Source organism: Micropterus dolomieu, linkage group LG05 (assembly GCF_021292245.1).
Source record: "Micropterus dolomieu isolate WLL.071019.BEF.003 ecotype Adirondacks linkage group LG05, ASM2129224v1, whole genome shotgun sequence".
NCBI classification, from domain to species: Eukaryota; Metazoa; Chordata; class Actinopteri; order Centrarchiformes; family Centrarchidae; genus Micropterus; species Micropterus dolomieu.
In genome coordinates this window covers 20,036,274-20,052,340 of record NC_060154.1, presented here as the reverse complement: position 1 = coordinate 20,052,340, position 16,067 = coordinate 20,036,274, and the positions used below count along the sequence as shown (strand labels likewise).

The 16,067-nt window shown below is 40.3% G+C and overlaps 4 protein-coding genes across 6 annotated transcripts in view; all 4 read left to right on the top strand.

The window, feature by feature from the left end:
- st6galnac5b (ST6 (alpha-N-acetyl-neuraminyl-2,3-beta-galactosyl-1,3)-N-acetylgalactosaminide alpha-2,6-sialyltransferase 5b) overlaps window positions 1-1,471 on the top strand; it is a 28,508-nt gene extending 27,037 nt beyond the window's left edge. Inside the window, exon 5 of the mRNA XM_046049110.1 lies at window positions 1,227-1,471. Within this exon, the coding sequence (XP_045905066.1) occupies window positions 1,227-1,470 (244 nt within the window). The 3' untranslated portion in view covers window position 1,471. The remainder of the gene's footprint in view (window positions 1-1,226) is intronic.
- Window positions 1-16,067, top strand: part of lpxn (leupaxin) — a 665,334-nt gene that overhangs the window by 379,815 nt on the left and 269,452 nt on the right. The gene's annotated exons all lie outside the window — the stretch shown is intronic.
- ptgfr (prostaglandin F receptor (FP)) lies at window positions 7,666-13,884 on the top strand. 3 transcript variants are annotated; one of them, XM_046049100.1, is made up of 4 exons: window positions 8,571-8,785; window positions 10,353-10,912; window positions 11,050-11,160; window positions 12,565-13,884. In XM_046049100.1, the coding sequence occupies exons 2-4, from the start codon at window positions 10,366-10,368 to the stop codon at window positions 12,789-12,791; spliced, it is 885 nt and encodes a 294-aa protein (XP_045905056.1). In that variant the 5' UTR covers window positions 8,571-8,785; window positions 10,353-10,365; the 3' UTR covers window positions 12,792-13,884. The 3 variants fall into 3 exon arrangements, with proteins under 3 accessions (XP_045905055.1, XP_045905056.1, XP_045905054.1); XM_046049099.1 differs by lacking the exon at window positions 8,571-8,785 and adding an exon at window positions 7,666-7,732 and having other exon boundaries at window positions 10,353-11,160; XM_046049098.1 differs by having other exon boundaries at window positions 10,353-11,160.
- The window catches only part of btf3l4 (basic transcription factor 3-like 4), a 5,490-nt gene continuing 3,843 nt past the window's right edge, over window positions 14,421-16,067 (top strand). Inside the window, exons 1-2 of the mRNA XM_046049127.1 lie at window positions 14,421-14,535; window positions 14,987-15,048. Coding sequence (XP_045905083.1) covers window positions 14,995-15,048 — 54 coding nt within the window. The 5' untranslated portion in view covers window positions 14,421-14,535; window positions 14,987-14,994. The remainder of the gene's footprint in view (window positions 14,536-14,986; window positions 15,049-16,067) is intronic.

Sequence of the window (16,067 nt, the reverse complement as noted above, 5' to 3'; positions counted from 1 at the left end):
AGAGCTGTCCAATAGAAAGTAAACTCAACCGTGCACGTCTTCATTCCCCTGCAGCAAAGTCGCAGACATCAGCCCAAGGATCTGTACGTGATGTCACCATCACGAGGAAGCGCTGCTGCCGGCTGCACAGACAGGTCCATGTGTGGTGGTGGCATCACTTACTGATCCTTCAGAAACTCCTGAGAAAATGTAATGTGTGTGGAAGCTACCACGCTACTCTGTCAATAAAAGAGCTTCATTACTGAAAATTTGATTCAGAAAATAACAAAGCTACCACCAAGCTACTGAGAAATGTAGTTAAACTAGTAATGGTGCTACTTGTAGCGGCGCTACTGCCCAGCACTCAAAATATGTATATGCAATAAGTGATTTTACACGGATCAAAGTTCTGTATACTTCTTTATGCCCCATCTACACTTTACTTCTCTTTTTGCAACAAAGATTTAAGGAGGAAAAAAAGATTCTGATGACACCACATGAATGCATCGCTCACCCCTCCCTTTCCAAGCGCGCAGGAGAAGCTACAGTGGCTGACAATCTTTCTCTGTCAGCTCTTGTGCTAAATAATACATGTGGGCCTCCGTTTGTCCAAATTTCTCTTCTTTTCTTCTTCTAATAAATCAGTCGACTACTACTGCTACTTGCAGTGTAACTTGTTGTTCTTCTGTACATATTCAACGTAGTGACGAAATGGCACTCTGTAGAGCCGTTTGTCCGTTCAGGCTTCTGTATAAACATGGCGGCATCCATGTAAGAGGACCCGCGGTGTATGTAGATAGAAATTACTCATTAAGGTAATAAAAAACATAATGCTTCATTATTTCAGGTCTTTATACACAACTGAAAATAGAGTTATGTGTATTATATTGCATTTCTGTCAGTAGATCCTCCTAGATATTAGACACTAAACCTTTAAACAGAAGGAATGCCTGCTAAACATTAGCATGTTAGCATTAACATTGTGAGCATGTAACTAACTGCTCCTGAGCCCAGCCAACGACCCGCACCTGCACCTCATCAGCCACCTCCTCTGCCTGCCACACCTGCCAGCAATCAGCCTCATCTCCAACCGTTCTTCTACCCCAATTCTCCAGTCAACCCCTGCTTGATTGTCGTTGCTCCCAACCTGGTGCCAACCTCTCAAACTCAGGTTTAAATAATCTTTGTTTTCCAGCCCCCAGTTATTTCTCGCACTAACCCTGTCTTTCTGTCTGTTTCCCTCCCAGGTTCACTCACCCTCGTCCTCCGTTCTGTCGGCTGGGCTCATCCTCCGGTCCTCTCCTCTTCAGACTTCCCCCACGGCATCCTCCCAGTTCTCCCTTGCCTCCTCCCTTCCTCGGCCCCAGTGTCCCCCGGCTCTCTGGTTTCAGTCAACTCGGTTCACCGTGCCTGTGTTTCCCTGGCTTCCACCTCTCCCTCCAATCTGGTCCCTCAACCCCTTTTTCCCTCAATAAACCTCCTTTCTTCTGAGCGTTGCATTTGGGTCCTCTCTGCCCCCACACCACCCCACCCATAACACATGGCTGTAGACTCCTAGTCTTGCAAACACAGATATCTGGTCCTTCTGAAATATGACTTGTATCAGCAACAAGATAATAAACAAAAGGATAACCGATGACCAGACTGTTTCAACAGTTAAGCTTTTAGTAGACCAGAATCAACAAGCCAAGATTAGTTAGTTAGTAACTTACTTACCATAACAGCAGTTGTGAGATGTAGGCTACGCGGATCTCCCCATTGAATATGTAATGGTTGGTGGATGGTTTCACCACAAATACCTGCATTGATCACAGTTTGAGACACAAATCTCGGCTTTGCTGCCCAGCTGCAGACTTTATCCAAGCTTCATGCTTTCACAGAGGTCAGGTCAGTTCAAACTGACAATCTCTAGGACTATAAATTAATTACATGCACAATTTCAAAACCCTGCTCTCTCTAGTTTCCCTGTTTTGTTTTCTGTTAGTGTGTCATCTGGGAGGCCAGGAACTGACAGTGGTTCTCTTATCCTCAGTTGTTACTGTTGGATAATTTAGTTGCTACCAAGTGTCGTGACCTTTTAGGATTAAATATGTGTTCTCTCTGCACAACAGGGAAATGTGAGATATTAGCAATAGGTTAGGATTTGAGGTGATGGAAGCACAAAGATGCTAACACAATCCTGTCCCTTCTAGGCTTGATAAACAGCTTTGACAAATTTTGCAACTCCCTCGCATGCCACCAACTCTGCTCCATTAACAATTTCCAAAATGAGGGTGACAGACATTGAGTGACAGAGAAAAGAAAAGATGGGAGGCACAAGATGAGCAAGAACAGAGGAAGAGTACTTTTGTTACCTGTGAAACCCACGTTTTTGTGATTAGATGGCGACGCAGAGAAGCAACAGTGCTGCTGGCAAAAAGAAGGCATTATGGGTTATTTTCCCATCTTGCTCAATCTACTCCCGGCTCTGTCTGAACCCCACTGCGGCAGTCGGTCTATTACAGCAGCCACATTTGATGCAGCCAACAAAAGAATGTAATTGCACTCCCATGCCCGTGCTTGCCTTGCCGTTGCCGCCGCCGCCGCCGCTCATTACAGCATACGGCAGATACTGTATGACACCACACTTGAAGGTGTAATGTCACCTGGGAAAAACTTTCATCAGGAGTCACCTTGTTGTATGAATGTTTCATTACCACAGTAAAAGGACAAGATATTCAGTTTTCACAATGACAGCAGGCACAGCAGTAACTCAGTCACAGAGTTTTAAAAAAACAAATTCATTGTGAATAAAATGAAAAGCATGTTTTCTTTTATCCCACTCTTTTAGTGGTTGGATTTATGAAAAGATAAATTTTTACATCTAACTAGCAAAACTGCTGTATTATCCTGCCATGTTATTCTGCAGAATGTATACTGTTTATTGTGTACTTCTTATAGTCAGTAGTGTGCTATAAACAAAGAAATTAATATTAAATATAACATGAAAAACACAAGTGCAAAGGTGATTAGGTAATTTCATTAGAAATAATATCAAATCCCCAAAACACAAGTATTCATAGGTGTTGAGGTCATCCGGACCTATAAATACTTGTGTAAATAATTTGAATTTAATAAAAATAGAGATGTAATTGTGCAGCTTCTCCTCTGCCTACAAAAACATGATCCCTTTGGAGTATATAAGGTCGAGAATTGACGCTGTCACTTGCTGGTTTACATCCCTTTATTAAAAGGACAAGAATCAATTGCAAGGTGTCGTTAACTTCAGCTCTGAAATGATGTTCTGAACTCTGAGCTCCCTGGCACAGCTTAATAATGAATAGTTCATCAAAAAGGTAGACAATAAAGTCTACCCACACTTGTCCTTTATGATTAATTTAAGCTATTGCCATCAAGAATGCATTTTAGATTGCCTATATACTATATGTGATACAAATAAGAAGAGATTTGGATTTATTCTTGAGACCTTAAAACTTAAGACAGCGGAAGTAAAATTGAGTGTCTGTTCATTTTGTGTATAATTGGATAAATGCACTTTATGCTTTTTCATGGTGCCAACACTGTTTGCCAGTTTAGGCCACAGCAATTAAAGTCTTTCAGTTTTCTTTTTTCATTTCTTTTCTACTTTGTATTTTTGTATTTTTAGATGAGTGAGTGAATGTTTTGTGTGTTTCTGTGTTTGCAAACCCACTTGCCTCCAATTGCCCCTTGAGGAACAAAGAAAGTATTTTGAATACAAACAAATTAGTTTGTTGAAATTTTCTGGTTGACTTAATGCAGGGAGGGAACATTCAGAATAATGAGATATAATTTAAAGAAAGAATGACAGTTTTATTTGACCACAAAATGTGTTTTATTTATGCCTACTTAAAATTCAAAATCACTTTATGGTCTTATATTGCTCTCAATGTACATACACAGAACAAACATAAACGAAAAGGACAACAAGCTCAGCAAAAACAGACACAAACTACAGAGCACATTGCACATATGCACACACAACGATAACCAAAACAAAAACATTTGTAGACAGCAAGACAATAGTGTAATGGAGCAGAGTGCAATTATTTTTGTTTTATTAGGTGCATGAGGTAGGTGGATATGATATATACAGTATATCCAATACTACCAACCACTGAATTGCCATAATGATGAATAAATAGTAAACAGGTACCTTGATAAGGTATAATATAATGCTAATACTAATAATAATAAATTGTATTTATACATGCTTGTAGAAGCAGTAGAGGTTGATAAGCTTATGAGCAAGGATAAGCAACATAATATCGCAAACTCTTACATATTTCCAATTAATCACCGCATGATTTCTTTGTTTTGTGTACGCAATTTGTGAAATGCATACAGAAATTAATAAGGAATAAGTCAGCATGTCTTCCAAACCTCAGGCATGATAAAGCATTAAAGTCTTTCAGGGTGATGCAATGCTTGGGATGGTAAGAAAATGACACTTTCTGTGTGCAGAATAACAGGAATCTCATTACACGGATTAAGCTCAGCATCAGTTCAAATCAGTTTGCTAATCATTGCTAGGATACGTCTGAAATGTACGTGTGCAACGAGTTGCGATCAGCTCCCAACTACTTTTTGCTCCTTGTTGTGAACAAGGAGGCATAAAGGTATGAAGGCGACGTGGCTTGCAAAGTAATCACACATTCATCATCTAGAAGCTCAAACTTCCTCCTTGCTCAGACAAAATATCACCCAGACATATCCTGTCTGGAAAGCTAGTTCTCTCCATATACTATAACCAAGTGTTAGTAAACAACTACTGCAAACAGATGGTTATGTTTTGTCAGAACAGAGAATCTCAACAATTTGAATTTGTAGCACAAATGAAAACTCACCAGCTGAAGATGCAGTGTGGAAGGAAGACTGAAGGAAGGACTGGAGATGGAGTTTGATGGGAGAACGTAATATCATTTAGAATATATTCAGAATATTGTTTAAAGATGATGAACATTAATACTGAGCTTTCTGGAGGTGTCACAAGCCCAGCGGTGTGAAGGAAGAAGGGACATCAATGCACCATAAAGGAGATTATCAGAAATCTGCATTGCTTTGGGAAAATGTCAACTTCTCCTTAGCTAAGAAACATAGCTGTGTTTTTTTAGTTGATCAAGCGGGTTTTTAAGTATTTCATTTAGCTTAAGGGGGAACTCCACCCATTTTAAACATCAAAGTATGTTTATAGGTCTTGGGGAGTGCTACTGCATAGAAAAAAAGTTGTATTAAGCCTTTTGTGGCTCCAGAGGACGCTGCGCGAATTCTGATAAATTACCTCTTGTATATATCCATGAAATGTTGAGATAGATACAGGTTGACAGCTATATGTGCATGCTGGGATGGACCATACTCAACCCTTTTTGTCCAGTTTTCTTTTGAAATCTACACTCAATCAAGAATAAAGCTTAAATCAGATTCCTGCTGTTGCGTATTGACTATTATTGACTACATGTTGCTGTATTTTCTCTGCTCAGGTGGAGGACTCGTGGCTGCATGTAGAAGCACTTTCTGTAGGCTTCAGAAGTACATGTACTGCTCTCTAATATGTCAGAAATTGACTGCTCTCACAAAAGTCGTCCATTTGCCCCACAGCCTGGTCGGACTGAATAGGGAACTCTCCATTTGGAGCACTTTACTTTCCTTTCATGTGACTTTTAAGCTATTTCATTTGAAGCTGCTGCAAGTCTGTCAGCAATGTTTGAGTGCATGTCTGCTTTACCTGGTCTCGCTGGAAAACGAGATTGCTGATTTCACCTGGGCAGCCATGTTGAAACACCTTAATAGTTAAAAATGATAAATGATTTTACACAGTATAGTTCATATGACATTTGTTTGGAGGTTAGTGTCCACATTATGCCTTGTCTCTGTAACACTTCATACCTACTGCTTCATACATACCACCTTTTATTGCAAAGATTTTTAAAAAGAATTGTGTCAAAACAATTTCTCTCTGTATTGGAAAATAACAAAATATTTTAAAAGTTTCAATCTGGATTCAGGAAGTACCACAGCCCTGAGACTGCCCTGCTTAAAGTTACCAATGACCTTTTAAAATGACCTTTTAATGTCTGCTGATGAAGGCATGTGCTCAGTCCTCGTACTCCTGGACCTTAGCGCTGCTTTTGACACCATTGATCACAACATCATGTTAGACAGACTGAGGCACTTGGTGGGGATCTCTGGTACAGCCTTAGAATTTCTTGTTATATTTCTGACCTTTTAGTCCGATACACACCGGCACGTACCTTCAGATCCTTGGGCAGAGGTCTGTTGTCTGTTCCACAGTCTCGACCTAAAACAAAAGGGGACAAAGCGTTTGCTGTCAGGGCCCCGAGGCTCTGGAACAGCCTGCCCGAGGAAATCAGGTCGGCTGAGTCAGTGAACTCTTTTAAGTCCCTTCTTAAAATAACTTTTATAGGAGAGCCTTTCCAGATTTTATTTGACTTTATTTCTATTTCTGTTTTATTTTATTTTATTCTATTCTATATATATTTTATATTTATTTTAAATGTGTATTTCAGTCTCTTAAGTGTTTTCTTGCTTTTATCATGTATTTGTGTCACATTCTGCCTGTCGGCTATATTTAAGTTTAGCACTCTGTGAGTTTTTGGTCAGTTAGGTATCTGTTATATAGTCTGTTGGGTTTTGGTTTTCAATCCTGTCTGTCTGTGGTCTTGTATCCAGTCTTCTTGGTGTGTGTTTGCTTTTAGATTTGGTCCTGTCTGTTTATATCTTGTGGAGTTGGTCTATGTTGTTCTGTCTTCTGCTAGTTCTGTGTGGTTGTTCTGGTCCGATCTGTTCTGTAGTTCTTGTTCAGTTCTGTTCCTGTCTCATGTATTATTTTCTGTACCATCATACTGGAGTTCATGTCTTAGTGTTTACTTCTGGTCTGTGTACTTGTTTTTACTTGAGTTCTGTTTAATCCCAGTTTCAGTCTGTTTTCCCTGTTGGTTGTGGTTATTGGTGATCTGTTTGCTTCTGTCTGTATTAGTTTGTCATTTATATATGTTTAGTGTCCAGTAGCGTGTGTTGTCTGTTTCCACCCAGTAATCTGCCTGCCTGCCAGTCTCTCTGTTTTCCCCTGCTGTCTCTCTGCCTGCCTGTCTCGTTAGTCCTGATACCTGTCACCTGTGTTGCTCCCACCCTGCTCGTTAGTCCCTGTGTATAAATGTTTGGTGTTTCTACTCATTCCCTGTCTGGTCATTGTAGTGTGTATACGCTCTGTTTTGTGTTGTAGGAAGAGTGTGCTGCCTTTTTCTGTGCTGTTGATTTTGGGTGTTGCCAGTCCCTGTACTTTGTAAGCCTTGTTTTGCCTTTTCATTGATTAAAGTTGCATTTGGGATCTCACCTGTTTTGCGCTCACCCTCAACCCTGACAATTTGTTTGTATGTGTTTTATTGTTTTTACACTTGTTAAAGCACTTTGTAACTTGTTTTTGAAAAGTGCTCTACAAATAAAGGTTATTATTGTTATTATTGAAAAGCAGACCGAGTTGATGACAAGGGCCTACATAGATGTAGGGGGGGATTAATGACATAAACAACAAATGGACTGGAAAACCAGCATCTGTTATTAAAGTGATCCTTTTAGCCAAGCACAATGGTTGGATGATTGGATAAAGGCTTTCTCTATAGGATGACCCTCAGAAAAGGTGTGACTGCCAGGATATTGATGTGAATGTCTGGGCACTCTGACCGGTCCTTTGTGTTGCAAAGAAAGAAGACATTATGTACGCTCACTGGTAAACTCTTCATATCACATTATAGTGTTGCATTGCTAGATCCTCAGACAAATTTATTTGGTCTGGTTATATATTTAATACATTTTTAAATGCACCTTATTAGTGAAGTTTAGCATTGGATAATGAATATTGAAGCTCTTTATTCTTTGCCACTGTTTTTGTATTTCAAAAAGATTGTTCCAAAATGAAATACATGTATGTGATCGAACCAACAATGGTAGGAAATGAAAAAATATATAAATAAATAAAAATAGAAACCTTAGTAAAGGAATAACACTTACACGTTTTGGATATTTCTTGTAGGCCTTATTGTGAAATCTGATTAGGCTCTTGGTTTTTTGTTTAGTATAGATACAAAAATGACTTCAGTCACCAGTAGCCTGCACTTCCAGCGTATCATGGGAAGTTGTTGACAACATATTCAGGATGATCCAACAACATGCAACGACAGAGTAAGGTAAAACTAAGATGCGCTTTAAAAAAAAAAAACAAAAAAAAACCATAGGCCTACGTGAATTTATGGAGAGATTTCAAAATATTAAAACTCAACAGCCTACAAAGATACAGAAAATATGTAGCCCCTAAGAAAAACAGCGACTTTTGAATGAATTTTACATGATCCACAAACATACAAACACATACTTTAAAGTTGGGTAGTCATGCGTTATTACAAGAATGAGTTTATCAGTTTAATTTTGCTTTAAATGCCTAGACAGTGTCGACACAAAACAGCAGTGCAGACGCGTGCTGGTTTTTGCAGAATGCGACAAGCGTGTACAGCCTCCAAGGTGGCTTTGAGTTTGAACTAATACAGACTGGAGCTCGTCCGCCTTCGCTGACTTGGCACCAGCGGAGCGCAGACAGAACTAACAAGTTGCGCATCGCTGCCTCGACAGGAACATCGAGGAAAGCGGTTGCAATTCACTTTCAATGGCATTTGCTGCAGGGCTGATAAGACGTCGCCTTTTTTAATTGACTATCATAAAAGAAGTAGAAGAGGCTGTTGACTTATGGCGAGTGTGAGAGAAGACCAAACCTGAGGTAAGGAGCTCTGAGAATGTGGCACATTTTTCATTCTAAGATGATATTTGATTGATTTTTGATAAAAGTAGCGGTCAGATTTATGCTCCAAAAATAGTTCTTGGAAATGTAAATGTAAGCTATTATCGCTGTTTTAGTCATTGTTGAGACATCGATTGAGCTGTCAAAAAGAGTTCCAAAATTAAAGGTGGGCCGACGTCCGCGGAGTTACCTTCTTAAGTGTAATAAGCCTACACGTGTGTATTCAGTCTACATCAGATTAACAACTAAAAATGCTACACTTTCTGAAATGGTTCGTCCATGTCCTGTCTGACCCAGATGTTTGTTATATGTTCGTCTGTCATATGTTTTAACAACGTGTAATTTGCAAGATGATACTAAACAATCGTGCAACAACTCTGTCATTGCCATCAATGCATAAACCTTTTTCACATTGTTAAGACGCCTCCCTCACCCTGATCCCCTTTAAAATCAGTCCCAATTGATCCAAATATTGTTCTACGACGTCTTTATGGACGTCCATAAAACCTCTACAACTCTATAAAAACGATGTATCCTTTGAACCTGGAACAAAATTAATATTGGAATCATGAAACAAAAACATTAATACTGACTTTTGGACAATACATTTTATTTTTAATACAAACTTGCCAACAACAGCAACAACTATGAACACAGTACCAAAATATAAATTAAATAAATCCTGACCAGTGTTGAACATGCTTTCTCAAATATATAAAGTTCACATTGTTTTTTACAAACTCCTTTTATTCCAACCACACCAAGCTCTTCCTGGAGTGTGTTTTAGGGGTTCTCCAATGACTGCATCTATGTCATGCTCTGTAGCACTGTAGCTACACCTCTTCAACACATGGAGAGAAAATAAACATCTTAATACAGAACAAAAGTGAAAAATGAAAAAATAAATAAATAAATAAAATATCAGAAAAACTGTTGATGACGCATTTGCCTGCAAGCCAACATTAGCCAAATTGAAATCCATGTTAAGCTGCAGCTCTGGCATGTTCATCAAAAAGAGAAATGCAGTTTATAAACTTGTTACATTATATGAGTGTAAAGTCTATGGGGCCAGCGGGAGAAACATTACTGCAGACTTTCAGTGGGCGCATAGCCCCGGAAGTAAACCTGGAAGCTAGAAACTGTTTTGGCATATGCTTCAGGTGTGCAATTCTTATTGGACTGAATAGGCACCTTTTGGGTGTGATATCCATGGGTCTAATTACTGGATGTGGAAACAACACTTGGCCTTCCACCTCATGACAATGTTCTGGTTCTTGGAGTCCCACCAGAACCATTTTTTTCCCAAGGACACAACGTCAACATCCAAACAATGTTTGCTGGGGTGCTATGTTACAAGGGAAGTTTACTTATAGTCACACCCAAAACAGCATGTAAGCTGAATGGTAAAATGTTGTATTATAACGCTGAGCATCAGTTCCGGGAAAATATAAATATTTGTATAATTTCAAGTAAATCTCTCAAGCCATATTTTTGCCTCTGTTGTTTCATTCCATGCAAACCATCTACCGTTTATCCTCTCCTTCAGATTTCCTTCTACTATGTCAGCCAATGGGAGTTCAGAGACAGGTTGCAGGTCAGAGGTCAGACCAAGCAACAACACCTGCAGCCAGAAGGACCTTTCGATCACCGCCTCCGTCATCTCCATGACAGTGGGCATCTTCTCCAACAGCATCGCCCTTTTCATCCTCGTCAAATCCTACAACAGCATCCGGATCAAGTCCAAGGCGTCCTTCCTGCTGTTTGCCAGCAGCCTGGTGGTCACAGACCTGCTGGGTCACCTCATCAATGGCTCCCTGGTGCTTTTTGTCTACAGCTCCCACAAGAAATGGGAGAAGTTTGACCCTCACCGCATCATGTGCAACGTCTTCGGGGCGTGCATGGTGTTCTTTGGCCTGAGCCCCTTGCTCCTGGGGAGTGTCATGGCGGTGGAGCGCTGCATTGGAATCACCCGGCCTATCTTCCACTCCACAGCATTGGCTTCCCACCACATGAAAAGGCTGCTGGGACTCACATGGCTGCTGGCCGCTATGGTGGCTGTGCTGCCGGTGCTGCTGTGGAGGCCCTACAGGGTGCAGAGCTCCAGAAGTTGGTGCTTCTTCCATATGGAGGGCCCCAGAGACTGGCTGGATGTGCTCCTGCCTCTCCTTTTCTCTATGCTCGGGCTGCTGGCCCTACTGCTCTCCATTGTGTGCAATACTCTGACAAGCTGTGTTCTCCTACAGGCCAGACTGCGCCGCAAGCATCACTGCAGAAGCACGTCTTACCACATAGAGATGATCTGCCAGCTGCTGGCTATCATGTTAGTGTCCTGTGTGTGCTGGGGCCCATTACTGGTAAGAATTTCTCCTCAGTTGAACTTTACAGTTAGCAGGTCGACACTGCAGGAGAGGTGTTTAGTGTCAGCTAAAAGTCTCCCATTCCCTGCTACATGAAGCCCTGAGAATGAGTTGGAAGTCCTCGTTATCAAGGTTTATAATAAATGACTGATTGATTAGTTTTAATGTGTTAGTAATCATCAATCTATCCTCACATTCACATTCCCACATACCATAGTTCTTCTGATCTTCAGACCACATCTCCTTTTTACCAGTGTGTCTGTCATGGATTTGGAACATTGGTAAGTACAAAGTGATTCTCAGAGACTCCGAAACCAAAACTAGGTTTATTATTCAAAGTGTTTTATGAAAATATAAGTCCAGAAAAGTTTTTAAGATTTTCATACTACTGTTTTTCATTTTCAGTCTTTCCATCCCGATTACTGTTTACGTCACACCGTTTACTGTATGACCTTTGCTCTAAACTCCTAAAAATAAACTGCAGTGTGTCCCGACACACACCCCTGTCCTTCAAAATATCCACCTGCTCCTGCACCTACTGCTGCTCCAAAAGTACACTGGGATATACACGATCCGCTCAGTTAAACTCTTCATCCACTGCAGTCACAGGGCAAAACACTGATCATATATTTTTTATGGTACTCTTAACTGTAAAGGTGTGCTGAGATTTTCTTTGGGTTATTTTAAAACAATGCTGTTTGTTTGATGACCAATTTGCACCAAACATGATATAGCACGTATAGAGGGGCTTGAGAAACACTTGACTATAAAAAAAAAAATCAGGATTGGCCGCTGTGAGTGAACTTTGCAATGGGTGTGTGACCTAGAACATACTTTGTCATAATGGAAGTCCAATGAAAACAAATCTCGGTGTGTTGTTGAAACAACATGATTGAGTGAGATAGAAGTTCTATTTTAAAACAGGCAAAAGCTGAGGCTCAGGGTTGTTGAGTAGGTACAGATTTTCACACTTAATAATAGTAGATTTAGATAGATAATTTTATTCTGACTGTAACAGTGGATTGTAGCAAAAATCAACTAGGCTTTTTTTCAGTTTAGTCACTAACTAGTAATTTATGAGTTTCTGAGTACAATCTTGCAAATGCTTGTGTAGTGAATCAATGTATTTGTGGAAGATAATGAGTGTGCCACTCAGGAGAAGGCACCCAGTGATAGACGCCATCGCTCAACGTAATTGCAGCTTTACAGACTCTTTTGTGTAACACTGAATATAAATTATTCAAGTAAAGCATCTTACAAAAACAGCGAGTGCAATGGAATTTCCCCCCAAACTGCCATCACATGCCTCCTCTTCATAGACAATTTTAACTGAACCAGTTGTTTTTGTGGCTTCTGTAAGTTTTTCTGTCACTTTCCATTATTTTATGACCACTTCACCAGATCCGTGTCATCGTGCTGAGCACCAGAACCAAAGGCGAGCCTGCGTCCTTCAGTCTCCTGATGGTGGTACGCATGGCCACGTGGAACCAGATCCTGGACCCCTGGGTCTACATCCTACTGAGAAAGGCTGTTCTGAGGAAAATCTTCATGTTGTTCCACAGCTTCTGCGGCCCAACGTCTCACAGCTGGCAGAGCAGTACGCTCCGCAGCTCTGTCGAGACCAGTAGCTCAGGTGCTGGCATGTCTGACTGCCACTGCCTCGGTAGATTACCTCTGCCAGACACTGCAATCAAATACATCACCTGAACCCTGGTCACTGTGTTTTGATCTGAGACCATCTGTAATTAAAACAGGAAGAAGTTGTGAAGCTTTGGAGAACTTTGTTAATGTACCCATCACAATTATTTGGAATCTTACATAAACTAACATTATAAAGTTGGTTTCATGCTCTCTTTGGAGTCGTAAAATGATCATCATGAATTGGCAGTATTGTGGTCTATTGTATTGTGCAGGATTAACTTTTTGTTCTCAACATTCAGCTTTTTTATGAAACTTATAACCACACTTACTGTATGTTGGTTCTGTCATTCCTTTTACTGCACCCTGTCTTTTGGAAAAATTTCTGTCTGTGTTCTTCATGCTGCTGAAATTTCCATATGGCACCTCCGTCCTGCACACTTAACCTCATGTAAGGATCTTTACTGAATGTGTCTGAATTTGTCTGAATTTCATTTATTTTGTTATTGCTGGTACTGGCAGTAGCCCTGACACGTGAATGGTCAGGTGATGTGAATTCATGGTTATGATCTCATCAATCAACTAATACAGGCTAACTGTGAGGTCTCATCATTGCTCTGGATTACAATGTGAACAGATTAACAGGTCAATGTAGTTTATGTAGGTTGAGCAGAACTCAAATTTCTACAGCAGAATGTGCAAAATGATGTAAGATAACTGAGCTCATCAACAGTTTTGATCCAGTCTACAGAAAGATTGAAGCATAATATACAAAGCAATGTTTAAATAATTGTAGCATGCAGATAACAGAACCACCACATCTGCTTATAAGCATCTTGCTCAGTACATACTGCTGTCTTTCCATAGAAGAGCATGCTCCATTGTTTCCAGACATTTTTATACAACCATGACAGAATGAAATAAGACACAACAGGGCCTGTCAGTCAGTCAGTGTGCTTGTGGTTAATGACTGTAAATGTATTGTTCTGCAGAAGTGTGTTTATAGCATATCTGTCCCTCATGAAACCTTTTTAATTTCTATCTTCTGTGTAATAAAGGTGATAATGGAAAAACAAATCCAAAACATAACAGAGCAAATCTCTTTAAAATGTTCCATTCTAATGGGTCAGGTTATTGTGTGTTAGGAGGGTTTTTTTCTCAAAAGCATATTTTGTCTTAATGGAGTCAATTATATTAATTATAATAAATCATGGTGAGGTGGAGTATAATAGGTAGACACAGAAATGTGAAAAAATATTAAATATTAAAATATAGTGAATAAGAATCATTACTTAACAATACAAATTTAAAGTCTGTTTTTACAACATTTCTTTGTGGGTTTTAAAATCTAAGGTAATTTAATAGCTTTTTAAAGTGCATTCATTGTTGTCATTTCAGAGGCACACGTCTGACACTCTTATTTATAGAGGAATAAAATGCAGACATTTCTTTGGACTTTTAATTACTTTCCCCCATTTTAACATTAAACTATTAACGTATTACAGACGTCTACACAGGGTAAATGTCTGACGCTCGAAGGGGAGCTCTTGGGTGCGGCGGAGTAGCGTTTGTTAGTGTAATCTATAAAGTGTCCTGTAGGGGGCAGCCGGACGCCCAAATCCCATCAGCTGGTCGGAAACGACGACGAAGAAAAATCCGTGTGGTTTGTGACGTAATCCCTTCCTCATAACCTCCATCTTTCAGTAGCGCATGCCTCTGTGGATATTTGAGCAGGTTTGGGATGATACATGTTGATTTGTTTGTGTAATGTGCGGTGTTTGTGGTCGGAGCAGGGCTGCCGGACTGAGCGGAGCAGTGTTCAGTCTGCAGGCCCCGTGTTGTGTTTCCATCTCTGCAGCTGCTGCTAACCACACACAGCAGACTGTCTGCTGACAAGTTGGAGCTAGTCTCAGTTATTATTGCATCAGCGGGATCCAATGTGTCTCGTTGACGTCTTTTTTATTGGTGCTCCTTGTTGGTAAAACACGCCTTACCCGTTTCTGTGTTCGTAATCAGCTACATCTTCGGAAACTGGACTCTTTCTGTCTCCAGCTCATGTTGTTGTTCCTGCTAATGTTGCAGCACAATAGTCGACAGGGAAAGCAAGCGGCATGCTAGTGTTTAGCTAGTTGCACATAAACGTTCATTTGTTTTCAATATTATCTACAATTTGCTCATATTGAAGGTGACAACATGAATCAAGAAAAATTGGCAAAACTTCAAGCCCAGGTCCGGATAGGAGGAAAGGTAAGCCGACACCCAGGAAGTGATCTGTTGTTTTGATTGGAGATGTGCAAGGTTAGAGCGAGAGCGAGAGGGAGACTTAACATGCTCCTTTTCATTATGTCAAATAAACTGCTAAACCTACAATACATGCATAAAAAGTGGTATTTTACTTAAACTTTGCTTTTTATTTACAAGTCGGGTTTTACAGTGTTAATATTTCCCAAAACATTTTTTTTTTTTTTAGACTAAACAGTAATTCAAGAAAATAATCAGGTGGCTAATGTGCTGCACAATTATTGCTGACTTTCAGATTTATTAAAAGGAATGAAGGGCCCAGCAGTGTAACACAAAATGAAAATAGCTGAAGGATTTAACAAAAGATACAGTGGGGGAAATAAGTATTTGACCCCTTGCTGATTTGCCCACTTAAGAATGCAACAATCTATAATTTTAATCATATGTACATTCTAACAGTGAAAGACAGAATCCCAAAGAAAATTCCAGAAAATCACATCATATGAATTTATAAAAATTGATAACCATCTGATGAGGAAAAACAAGTATTTGACCCCCTGGACAAACAGCATGTTAATATTTTGTAGAAAAGCCATTATTGGCCAGCACAGATGTCAAACGGTTTTTATAGTTGGTGACAAGGTTTGTGCACATTTCGGCAGGGATGTTGGCCCACTCCTCCCTGCAGACAGCCTCCAAATCATTCAGGTTCCGAGGTTGTCGCCTGGCAACTCGAATTTTAAGCTCCCTCCAAAGATTTTCAATTGGATTCAGGTCTGGAGACTGGCTAGGCCACTCCAGAACCTCGATGTGCTTCTTCTTCAGCCACTCTTGTTGCTTTGGCGGTGTGCTTAGGGTCGTTGTCATGCTGAAACACCCATCCTCGGCCCATCTTCAGCTCTCTCACTGAGGGGGAAGGAGATGTTTGTCCAGAATTCCACGATACATGGCCCCGTCCATCCTCCCCTCAATACAATGGAGTTGTCCCGTCCCCTTGGCTGAAAAGCACCCCCAAAGCATGATGT

Excerpts from the sequence above, each read along its gene's own strand:
- ptgfr (XM_046049099.1), top strand. The coding sequence starts at position 10,366 with ATGTCAGCCAATGGGAGTTCAGAGACAGGTTGCAGGTCAGAGGTCAGA. Across the intron at positions 11,161-12,564 it reads TGTGCTGGGGCCCATTACTG|ATCCGTGTCATCGTGCTGAG; the intron begins GTAAGAATTTCT and ends CCACTTCACCAG.